At 46.4% G+C, this 12,777-nt stretch overlaps 1 protein-coding gene across 2 annotated transcripts in view; it reads left to right on the top strand.

Moving 5' to 3' along the window:
- NSD2 (nuclear receptor binding SET domain protein 2) overlaps positions 1-12,777 on the top strand; it is a 115,334-nt gene that overhangs the window by 94,977 nt on the left and 7,580 nt on the right. For both annotated transcript variants that reach the window (XM_048502668.1, XM_048502667.1), the window contains 3 exons: positions 118-221; positions 5,517-5,786; positions 6,411-6,527. In XM_048502668.1, coding sequence (XP_048358625.1) covers positions 118-221; positions 5,517-5,786; positions 6,411-6,527 — 491 coding nt within the window. The remainder of the gene's footprint in view (positions 1-117; positions 222-5,516; positions 5,787-6,410; positions 6,528-12,777) is intronic.

Raw genomic sequence — 12,777 nt, 5'->3', positions numbered from 1 at the left:
TCTGTTTGTATATACATGTACAAATGCACACCTTCAGTGTCTTCTAGATTATATGTTGTGGTATGTTCATACAAGCAGAAGAAATTGTTTACACAATTTATGGGGTTTTTTTTAAAGCTTTGCAAGATGCTGAAGCACGTTTTCGAGAAATTAAACTGCGGCGGGAAGCCAAGGAAACCCAAGAAAATGAACGCAAACCTCCTCCTTATAAACACATAAAGGTAAGATACTTGGAACCATGAGCGTTTTCTTTCTTCCACCCTTTCTGTTTTGTTCATTGTTAATTACACTGGGCAAGGTCGTCATATGCAGCCCTCCTGTAGCATACAAGAATCCGTAGACTGGAACCCTGGACGGATGACTTGGGGAAACACTTGTCAGTATCCCACCAGTTGTAACTGGACTGAAGAGGTTGCTTTGGAGAGATCTGTGCCATTCATAATGCTGAAGAAATTGAAGGTGATTTTAATGTCTGGTGGAAAGTGCCATCATGTCGTTCCTGACTTATGATGACCCCATAGGGCCGTGGTGGCAAACCTTTGGCACTCCAGATGTTATGGACTACAATTCCCATCAGCCCCTGCCAGCATGGCAAATTGGGTTAGGGTTAGGGCCATGCTGGCAGGGGCTGATGGGAATTGTAGTCCATAACATCTGGAGTGCCAAAGGTTCGCCGCCACTGCCATAGGGTTTTTCAAGGCAAGAGGTGGCTTGCCGTTGCCTGCCTCTGCACAGCAACCCTGGTCTTCCTTGGTGGTTTCCCACCCAAGTACTGATCAGGGCTGACCCTGCTTATCTTCCCAAGATCTGACAGGATCAGGCTAGCCTGGGCATCCGGGTCAGGGCTGACTTTGAAGTACGTGTGTCACAAAGTAAACATAACTGAGCGAGCAGAGGCTGTGATGAGAATGGGAAATTTATCCATATGAATTTGTTCAGTAAAATTCCCTAGTTTGACTAGCAAGGCTGAGGAATCAGAAATCCAAAGAACTCTGTTGAACTTGACAAGTGGAAGGATGATAAAGGTGAGAGAAAGTCAACTGTCATGTTAGAAATAAGAGAAAAATAACACTATTGAGTGTAACGAGTTTTTAGCAATAACGCTGGAAATAGAGAAGTCCCATTAGTCTGCTTACAGACACCACATGAAGGTACACACTAGAGTTCTGTGTCTCAGCAGAGGGGGGTGGGATGATAGGAATCAGATCAGGAGGGCCTGGTGATGGAAGGAACCATTTCCCAGTGAAAGCCCCACCACCCTCGGAAAGCTCTAAATCCTTGTAGATGTAGATCCTCTAGTTTTGCTGTCTTTTTGCCGTCCCTGGGAATAAAGCAGTGTTACGGGATCATTCGTTATTGGGGAGAGCCGAGTGAAAAACCCATTTCTTCAACAGCTGTCCCCAGCCCCACCGCAGCAGTTCCTTTTGGCAGGAATCTGCTTCTTTCCAATTGATCAATATATACATTTCTCCTCTCCAGAGATCTGTTCAAGGCAGCTCACAAAGTAAAACATGATAAAACTATAAAAATAGTATAAAATCATTAAAATCAAACCATGAAACCCAACCAGAGCATTAAAACAGTATTAAAAAGTTCCCACCCCAAAATGATCCTTGTAAAACTCCCACAGGCTAGAAGCAGACTGCAAAATCAACTTTAAAAGAAGCAACTTCAAAAGTTCCAATCCCCGAATTTAAAAGCCTGAGTAAACAGAAACCCTCTGACCTGCCACCAAAAAAGAGAGCAGCGGAGGTGTCAGGCAAGCCTAAAAGGGAAAAGTTGCCACCACTTAAAAGACACTGTCTTTGTTTGCCAATAGTCACTTTTCTGCATGTGGGGCACAAAGGATAGGGCTAATGAGGAGGGTCTTAACTGACAGTCTGGACAGTACGGAAAGAAGGGATCCCTCAAGTCCCATTTAGGTCTTCAAAGGTAAGCACTTTGAATTATATCAGTGTAGATCTTTGTTTCCCTGCCTAGACAGCAGTCTGGCAACCACATTGTGGACTCTGAAGTTCCTGGACAGTCCTTAAAAGGCAGACTCACATAAAACAAACTGCAGTAATCTAGCACAGATGTGATAATGGAGTGGATTACTGTGGCCAAATCGTGCTTTTCGTGGAACAGCCTTAGCTGGAGTGTCAGCTGAAGTTGACAGATCCATGGGGGCACCCTGAGCTTCCAAATGCAGATCAGAATGCAGCAGCTCCAGTCAATATTCCCGACCGTCATGTGCAGTTAGGACGACCATCTTCCCTGTGGAATGCACTTTCCAAGGCAATGATTCTCAGACCCTGCCTTCCCAGGAGGCACACTCAAAAGGCAGAGGTCTTTTGAGTCTGAGTCACCTGTGCCTTTCCCTGTTCAACCCTCCTGCAAAATGTGAAGCCATTCCAAATGGAGCATCTGTTCCAACTTAGAAAACACTCTGTCTAAGGGGAACCTCTTTTTAAACGCCTGTTTGCAGAAATATGACTACCAGTAGATACATAGCACACAGCAGCCGATGTACTCTCCTCGCCCATCATTACTCTCCAGTGTTCCATGCTGTTTCATATGTAATAATTGCATAACAAGCTTATCTTCCTTGTTTTTCAATGAAAACCCGTAACTTCTAGCCTTGGGACCTGATGAAGAACCCATGGTTTGAACAGACACTGGTGTACCTAGGGGGGGAGGGGGAGGTCTCAAGGCCTAGATGCCACTTCTTCTCTTATGCCACATTTATCCCCCGCCCCATCAATGTGCCCCAGTCGAGAACTCCCTGTGGAGTTTGGGATTGGGACACAGTTGAAGGCCGGCAAGCTCAGCTCACCCCACCCGTAAGTAGCAATTGCAGCCAGGACCAGCCGGGTTCGGCCACCCCCATCATCATGTGGAGGTCAGGTGGGGGGCAGAGCACCTGGTCTAGCCCCCGGTTCCATTTTAAATAGATATGCCTCTGCAAACAGAAAGACTTCTTTGTCTTATCCAGGAATGAAAATTTTAAAACCTCTGGTATTTACTGTGTTCTTCACTAGACAAATACTGTCAAAACCTCAAAGTACAAACAAAGGTTGCTGGATTGGCCCTGTGTCTATCATGCCACTAACCTAGGAAGTCTTCCTGAGACAGGACGAGGCTAATTTGGCAGGTGTTCAACTTCAACCAAAGCTTGAACAGGCAGGGCAGTCCTAGGTGGGTAGTTGCACCATGACCAGGGACAGTACAGGTACAGCACCTCCAAAGGGTTGCACCTACTTTTTGCTGGTGTAAGTCTATGTCAGCAAATGGGGCACTTGGGAGGGCTCAGAAAGCCAAATAAAGCCAGCCCAGCCGATGTGGGCTCCTGTGCCAGAGGAGCTCTAGCTGGCTGTGGCAGCGCTGGTGTCTGAGCATTCCCATCCCCAGCTCCTCTCTGCTGGCACAAATGCCTCTTACACCAGCACCAGTGGCATTTACACTGGCGCCAGGGTCACACACCGCCTCCTGAGGGGTTTCGAGGGCTGCCCCCCCCCCCCCCCCGGATTGCACTGTAAGGCATATTGACACAGCATGTCCCAAAATGCTCAGCAGGAAAGGTGGGTTTTGAGTATCTGAAATATTTTTTAAAACCGTCCTTTCTACAGATGAAAACTGCACAAAGAATTTCATGTGCGTGTGTAACTATATTTGAATCCAGAGAGAATCCACAGGATTGTAGGGGTTTGAACTTTCAGGAGCCAGAGTTCCCTTTCTCAGAAACCATATTTGACAAAGGAAACTTTGACTCTTGAAAGCTTAGTGGGATGTAGCAGTTAAGAGCAGGTAGACTCTAAAATGGTGAACTGGATTTATTCCCCTGCTCCTCCATATGATGCCTGGTGGGTGACCTTGGGTCAGTCACAGTTCCCTCAGAACTCTCTCAGCCCCACCAACCTCACAAGGTGTCTGCTGTGGGGAAAGGAAGGGAAGGTGTTTGTAAGCCACTTTGAGACTCCTTACAGTTGAGAAAAGCACAGTATAAATCCAAACTCTTCTTCATGCCTCAAGTATCTTTTTAGACTATAAAGTGCTATGAACTCATCTCACAGACCAACACAGCTACACTATGAAACCATGTCTGTAGTTTTTAGAGGCCCCCTGGAACAAATTTGTATTTAAGATAGACTGGAAGTCCAGTTGTAAATGGGGAGATAAACCTAGTGGTCAGTTATTTGACAATATTAGAAAATAAAACGTTGGTGATTGAAATTCACATCTGAATTGCAAAACACAAGGCTAACAAAAGAATAACTTATCTTTCCCAGAATATTTTCTATCCTGATAACAATAGTGTTTTCTTACTCTGCGACAGATATAAATAAGAGTGAAGTCTTTTAAATAACTGTTCTTGTTGTGTCACATTAATATCCTTCTCTTCCAAGAAGCTCTAAATGGTGTGTGCATGTGAACTAAGGAACCACAAAAGTTGAGCTAGAAAACAAAAAATATGTGTCACAAAGTAAACATATTTATTATCAAGTGTACACTGAGAGCCAGCGTGGTGTAGTAGTTAAGAGCAGGTGCACTCTAATCTGGAGAACCGGGTTTGATTCCCCGCTCTGCCACTTGAGCTATGGAGGCTTATCTGGTGAACTAGATTAGCTTGTGCACTCCCAACATGCCAGCTGGGTGACCTTGGGCTAGTCACAGTTCTTCTGAACTCTCTCAGGCCCACCTGCCTCACAGGGTGTTTGTTGTGAGGGGGGAAGGGAAAGGAGTTTGTAAGCCCCTTTGAGTCTCCTTACAGGAGAGAAAGGAGAGATATAAATCCAACTCTTCTTCTTCTTCTTTATATAAATACAAGTCTTGAAAAACAGGCTACACCTTAAAAGTCAAAAAGTATTGTAACAATTCCTAATGCTATTGATAACACATGTCAGTGACCAACAATATTTCTGCTGATTTAGCCTTCCTTAGCGGTCATTCAAACATTATTATAAAAACAGGTATAATAGTCTGAAAATGCAAAACTTTCATGTGACCAAGGCGGTGTCATGTAGAAAAAATCATGGCGGTTTTCACCCAGCTATCACTGGCTGCACATGTCCAGTATCTACCTGTTGCACCAATGTTTCTGCATATCGTTGCTATTGGCACTCGTTGGTCACCAGAGCTACACAGGAACCATCTCTGCCCGTCAGCAGCTGTGACCTCCAAGAGGTACTCAGCTCATGAGCAGTCAGCATCTGCATGTAGAGTCAACAGGTCAGTGCTACCTGCTGCCAAGAATGTGCGGAGCCAGCACAAAAACAGGCTCAGAAAGATTGGGGATCCCTGCTTTAGTAGTTAAACCATTATTGCAAGGGTTACAACCATGCGGCCCTTGAGAGGACTTATCAGGACCACAAGCCGGCTGAGGCAACCCCCCTTCCCCCACTCCTGACCTAATAACCAGCAAAGGACAGGAGATGGATTTGTGGGAGAGAAGAGAAAGGGGGGGGGGATTACAGTTTGCTTTTTGGTGGAAGTGCCTGACAACTACTTCAAACCTTTTATTTACATGTGTCCTTCAGGTGAATAAGGCTTTTGGAAAGGTTCAGATCTACACTGCTGACATTTCTGAGATTCCCAAATGCAACTGCAAACGCTCTGATGAAAATCCCTGTGGCCTCGACTCGGAGTGTCTGAATCGGATGTTAATGTATGAATGTCACCCACAAGTATGTCTAGCGGGAGACCGTTGCCAGAACCAGTGCTTCACCAAACGCCAGTACCCTGAGACAAAGATCATCAAGACAGATGGCAAAGGATGGGGCCTGGTTGCTAAGAGGGATATTAAAAAGGTATGCACTAGAGCAGTAGTTCCCAACCTTGTTTTCACTCGCGTACCCCTTGGCAACCCATTTCCCATATTAGCAAATCCATTATGTAATCTTTTTGCTGGAGGTACATGCACCCCAGGTTGGGATCCACAGCATTAAGGAATCAGTTCACAGAAAGCACGACAAGATGCCTCAATTGGTGTGGCTAATTCCTGGATTCTTCCCAGCGTATGCTATGTTTGCGTTTCCCGTTTCATTTTCACAAGGTATCACACGTTGCATGTTCTACCTGTATTTTCCCTCCAAGTGCTATTTCCGTTTTCCTTCTCCCTTGGCAGCCCCTTTAGCTTTCCCCCATTTCCCTGCTTTTTCCCTCCCCACTCACCAGCCTTCCCATATCTTTAGAGGTGGTGGGATTATCTGTGGCTTGTAAGGCCTGGATCATATAGGAAATGAAAGGGGAAGGGGGAAATGAACTTTGACTAAAGTAGATTGAAAAGTGGCCAGCTAGTGAGATAATGGTCATGAAAGAAGTGTTCAGAGCCTGAGGGACAGCAGCCTTCTGTCCAGACGGCCATTGCAGTGGTCAGATTTGCTCTGGCTGGTTTTCTATATTTTTAGCAGTTGATGCTCTCTGTTCTTCAGGGTGAGTTTGTCAATGAATATGTTGGTGAAGTGATTGATGAAGAGGAATGCATGGCGAGGATCAAATATGCTCATGAAAATGACATCACACACTTCTACATGCTCACGATTGATAAGGTAACACATTTTTCAATGTTTTACTCCACAAGTACCCAGATTTGCTCAACATCAGATGTTGGAGGGCCAGAAGACATGAATAAATATTACATATATTTATCATTACATGCACATTTGGTTAAACCTTTTATATAAATATTAAGAAATACACATACATAGTAACAATTAATGTATGTAATTTTTATTACCATTAAACGAGACTTCCAAAAATAAAAACAAAAGGGGTTAAAGACACGCTACTGGGGTCAGTGCCATCAGTCAGACCAGGAAAGGGATTTGGGCATCTTAGTTGATAGTTCCATGGGAATGTCAACTCAATGCATGGCAGCTGTGAAGAAGGCAAACTCTATGCTGGGGATAATTCAGAAAGGGATTGATAATAAAACTGCAAAGATTGTCATGCCCTTATATAAAGAAGTGGTGCGACCGCACTTGGAGTACTGTGTTCAGTTCTGATTGCCACATCTCGAAAAGGATATCGAAGAGATAAAAAAGTGCAGAGAAGGGCAACGAGGATGATTGAGGGACTGGAGCACCTTCCCTATGAGAGGCTGCAACGGGGTTTGGACTCCTAGTTTGGAGAGGAGGCGTTTGAGGGGGGGATATGATTGAAGATCTACTAAAGATTATGGATGGGGTGAAAATGTCAACAGAGAGAATTTTTCTCCTCTTTCTCACAATAACCAGGAGGCATACATTAGAGAAATGCTGGGGAAAAGAGTCAGGAACTAATAAAAGGAAACATTTCTTCACGCAACTTGCTTGATTGGTAGTGTTTGGAATATGCTGCTCCTGCAGGAGGTGGTGATGGCCACTAACCTGGATAGCTTTAAAAGGGAGCTTGGACAGATTGATAGAGAGGACCCAGTTGATCCTACTTGGCAGCTACCAATCTTGATCCTGAGAATTTCAAATGCCTTAAGCAGACCAGGTGCTCGGGAGCAGCAGCAGCAGCAGCAGAAGACCATTGCTTTCACATCCTGCGTGTGACCTCCCAAAGGCACCTGGTGGGCCACTGTGCGTAGCAGAGAGCTGGACTAGATGGACTCTGGTCTGATCCAGCAGGCTCTTTTTTATGTTATGTTCTTAAACAGATATTGCTAATGATGATTCTTTGGCTAAGACATCTGGTCAAAACATGGAGAAAAATATGTAAATTAGAGACAGTTACTGTCTATTCCTGCTAGTAGAAATATGAGTCTTTGCTGTGAGCAAGGCTTCTGATGGGCTTCTGATAGAGTACTGGAAATTTAATTGTCCGTGCAGGTTTTTTAAAATGTTGCTTTGTCAACAGTTCCCGCCACAGGACCAGGACTGTGTGACTGAAGTTAAGCTGTGGCAGTCATTTTGTGGCTGGCTCTGCCTCTTGCAGCAGCCATTTAATTGCTACAGCCAACCTGCTGCCAGAGATTCCCGTTTCTAAGGACAACTTTTTCTGCCATGGTACCCCACAAAAATTATTTTTTACATAAACATCCAGCATGATGTAGTGGTTAAAAGCAGGTGGACTCTAGTCTGGAGAACCAGGTTTGATTCCCCACTCCTCCACCCAAGCGGCAGACTCTTATCTGGAGAGTCAGATTTGTTTCTCCGCTCTTACATTCCTGCTGGGTGACCTTGGGCTAGTCACAATTCGTTCAGAACTCTCTCAGCCCCATCTCCCTCACAAGGTGTCTATTGTGGAGAGAGGAAAGGGCAAGGAGTTTGTAAGTCCCTTTTAGCCTCTTCAAAGAATCCAAACTCTTCTTCTGTATGCAAATTGTCTGCTAAATTGTTTTTAAAAGTATTAGAACGAACAGCAAAGATAAGAATGAATTCAGTTTGAGGAAGCAGAAAACATTGTTTCATACCCTGCTTTTCTCAGCCTTATGTTGTGCCTCTGCTCCTCTGCCATAAGTCACTCGAGGGTTAACGAAATCTGTATTTATTGAGAAATTGTGATGGTCACAGAACTGGCTATTGCCAGAACTGACAACCAAAAAGCTTAGCAAAAAATATAAGGCTGGACTGAACCCCACCCCCCTCCCTCCGCCTCCAGACAAAAGCAAAACTTCTGCCCAATACAACTATCCCCAAGATGAGATATCGCATTTCCAGGTGCTGAAACCATAACACAGTCCTTAAGCAAAGCGTGTTTGGGGGGGGGGGGGGGTCCACACAGCATGGGTGTAAGGAATCAGCAAGGTCCAGTCCAAAAGTAACTTTAATAGTTCTTTAATGAGCTGGCATTCATGATTGACTCTACAGGCAATGCAGATTCTAACCCCCCCCCCTTGTCAGTCGGCCGCTTTTACGGGCCTCTCTTCCCGCCAAGAACTAGACATAAACAATTACTCATTCCCACAAACCAGCAGAAGTTTCACACGGACAGAAAGCCGGAGGAATCTCCTCCAAGGCCGAATCAACAACTCTAACTAAAACGCAACCTTACACTCTGCCTCACCAAAGAAAGCCCCCTTCCCCCTGGGCTTATGAGGAAATGCTTTATGAAATGCAGAAATCAAAGAAGGAGCAGTAATAGTTTCAGAATAAACCCACTGGTTATGTCCAGAAGGGTACCCCACCCACGAGACCAGATATTGCAAACGATTGCAGGAATAGCGGGAGTCCAAGACAGCATCAATCTCGTAGTGCTTGTGACCGTCAATAATAACTGGTGGGGGTTTCTCCGGAGGGTCGTGCCAAACATCGGAATCTGGAGCCCGTTGGAGTAAGCTGGAATGAAACACAGGATGGATGTTGCTTAACGAGTTAGGTAAATCAAGGCGAGCAGTCACATTATTAATAACCTGCTTAATCTGAAAAGGCCCTATGAACTTTTTTCCAAGTTTGGAATATTTGTGCACATCCCTCAGATTTTTGGTGGACAAGTAGACCCACTTGCAAAGGAAAATCAGCTCGGTGCTTGTCAGCTTGCATTTTTTGAGCTTCTTGAGCCTGGGAGAGTGCCGAAGTCACCGACTTCCATCCCTCCGCCAAGGTTTGAATCCACTCCTTAAACTCAGGAGGCTGCGACAGTTGATCGTTGTGGAGGGGAAATGGAGGGAATGATTGTCCTGTCACCACTTCAAAGGGTGTTTTATTGGTGCTGCTGTGAATGGCGTTATTGTAGGCATATTTGGCAAAGGGCAATAACTCAAACCAATTGTTTTGATGGTAGTTTGTATAACAACGCAGATATTGCTCCAATGTTCTGTTGGTCCGTTCCGACTGACCATCGCTTTGCACGTGGTACGGGGCAGCGACCGCGGGGGTGGTCCCTAATAGTTCAAAAAACGCCTTCCAGAACTTAGATACGAACTGGGGGCCGCGGTCGGAAATTATCTTACTAGGAGAGGAGTGCAACCGATAGATATGTCGAAGAAACAACCTGGCTAGTTTGGGTGCAGATGGAATGGTGGGGCATGGAATAAAATGTGCCTGTTTGGAAAATAAGTCTACAATCACCCACAAAACCGTATTGCCATGGCTCTCGGGAGATCGGTGATGAAATCCATGGAAATAATTTGCCAGGGCCGGGAGGCCGGCTGTATCGGTTGCAATAACCCATGGGGCTTCCCAGTAATGGGCTTGGCCTCCGCACAAGTTGGGCAGCCCTTCACGTATGCCTCAATGTCCTTGCGCATAGCACGCCATCAGAATTGCCGCCGTAAAAGATGAAGCATCTTCAGAAACCCGAAATGTCCCGCCTGCTTGGCATCATGACCAGCAAGCGACACTTGTTTGTGTAGAGGAGGCGGAACATACCAACATTCCCCCCTTCGCCAAACCCCACCCTTCAACGTGAGTAGGGGATCGGTGTCCTCCGGAGGGACGGCCTGGTGTCCTGCCTCTCGAAGTTGCTGTAGGAAGGGCGAGACTATGTCGGGGATGAGCAGTGAAGGGGGCGGATCTGAGCTGGACGTCTGGGATCGAGTTACAGCCAATCCCAGCTTTGACGGAGACAAAACTGTGCGTGGTATGGCATGTAAGGACGGTTCCGCCCCCTTGGAAAGACGGGAGAGCATGTCCACTAGTTTGTTGCTCTTACCAGGGAAAAAATGGACAGAAAAACAAAACCTTGAAAAAAAATCGGCCCAACGCACCTGTTTGGCAGCCCCCAATGCTTTGTCGGAGGCATCGACATGCACCACAAACGGCAGGGTCGGATCGGGGTGTTTTAAAATGGGCTCTGTGGTGAAAGCCTTTTTGAGACGTTGGAAGGATTGTTGGCAGGCAGGAGACCAAGTGAGGAGCGCACCTGGTTTTGTTGCCAACGGACCCTGTCTCTTAGTGTGGAGTAAGTCCGTAAGGGGCAAGGCTATCTCAGCAAATTGGGGAATAAAGTCACGATAGAAATTGGCGAACCCTAGAAAGGATTGCAGTTCTTTATGTGTGGTTGGAATTGGCCAATCCACAACCGCTGTTACTTTAGCCGGATCCATTTCCAGCCCCTCAGCTGAGATCCAATAGCCCAAATAATCCATTTTGCTTTGATGGAAAGCACATTTGGAAAGTTTCACAAATAGAGAATTATCGAGGAGACGTTGCAATACGGTTTAAACTAGACGAATATGCTCCTCCTCCGATTGCGAATATATAAGTACATCATCCAAATAAACAACCACTCCTTTGAATAACAGGTCTTGAAGAACTTCATTTATAAGGGACATGAAAGCCCCCGGGGCCCCATTTAACCCGAATGGCATTACGAGATACTCATAATGGTCAAATTTCATGTTAAAAGCGGTAAGATGCTCGAAACCCTCAGCAATGCATACTCTGTAATAGGCTTCACATAAGTCAAGTTTAGTAAAAATGCGCCCCGAACCCAAAGCATCTAGAAGATCCTTGATTAGGGGCAATGGATATTTGTTGGAGACAGAGACAGCATTCAAACCTCTATAGTCAGTACATAAACGCAAAGATCCATCTTTTTTCTTCACAAATAACACCGGAGCAGCATAAGTACTTTTAGTGGCTCTACGAATAAAGCCACGAGCCAGGTTCTTATCCAGGAATGCATGTAGCTCTTTCTGTTCAGTAGGACTCATTCGATAAATCCTACCCTTGGGCATCTTAGCTCTGGGGACCAGTGTAATTTTACAGTCCGTGTCCCTATGTGGGGGTAATTGGTCACATTCCTCCTCCTCAAACACCTTAGATAAGTCCCAATAGCAATTGGGAATTCTGGTCAAATTGACACTGGGGGAGACTTCGAGCACAGAAGGGGTAGCGGGTAGGTGGGGCTCGTCCGGAGGCTCCCCTTCCTGCGTGTGGTCTCCGCAGGGGGGTCAGTAAACTGAACAATGCGTGAACACCAGCGTATGTGGGTTCGTGGTTTACCAGCCATGGCATACCAAGAACTATGGGGTGTTTGGCCACCGGAGCCAGGATGAAACTGCGCCTCTCCCAGTGCTTGGCACAACGCAGTAGCACCGGCTCAGTTCTAAAGCGTGCGAGGCCCTCTCCCCCCAAAGGACTGCCATCCATTTGGGTGAATGGAATGGGTTTGGACAAAAGTACCCGATTGAGTCCCAGCTGTTCAGCTACTTGGGGTCGCATAAGGCAATGGGAGCACCCGGAGTCCACAAGGGCGCGCGCAAGGATGCGTGTGTTTTTTGCTGGGTTTGCCAGGGAGCTCATCATGGTTATAGGGGCACTTCCTTCACTCACCGCATCCGGAGGGGGATTATCCTCAGGAGGAGCAGAAGAAAGGCTCACGGCTTCTATAGGTTCCTCCTCGGCCTCGGGATCCTCTTGATCATCCTCCACCAAGGCTTTCGAAACTCCCTGAGGTGCCTTCGATAAGGATTTGCGAGGGGTCTTGGCGGTGGGCTTGCGTGTAGCGGAAGAGACGGCAGCCTTAGGTTTTTTTGGACATGCAGCGGCAAGGTGCCCCGGTTCCCCGCAATACAAACAAAGTCCCAGGCGTCGACGACGCTCCGAAGTGGTTTCGGGCACCAGTGCCCCGCTGGCAGGCTTCTTGACTGGAGGCCCGACAGGCTTGGCTGGCTGCGGTTTTGTTGATGTCACTTTAGAGCGCATAAGACGAGTTGAAATGGCACTGCCGACCTCGATCCATTCCGCTACCGTACGTGGCTCCCGATGCATAACCGCCCACTTACGGATCTCTGGATCGACCGCTTCAAAGAAATATTCACATTTCATGCGATCAGGCCAATCTGGAATCTTGCTGGCAGCTGCGCAGAATTGACGGGCGAAGTCAGCAAATGAGCGAGTACCTTGTTTGATGGTTTTAAGGGTCTTT

The sequence above is a fragment of the Sphaerodactylus townsendi genome, linkage group LG07, assembly GCF_021028975.2.
Source record: "Sphaerodactylus townsendi isolate TG3544 linkage group LG07, MPM_Stown_v2.3, whole genome shotgun sequence".
Lineage (NCBI taxonomy): Eukaryota > Metazoa > Chordata > Lepidosauria > Squamata > Sphaerodactylidae > Sphaerodactylus > Sphaerodactylus townsendi.
This window is presented reverse-complemented; position numbering and strand designations above follow the sequence as displayed.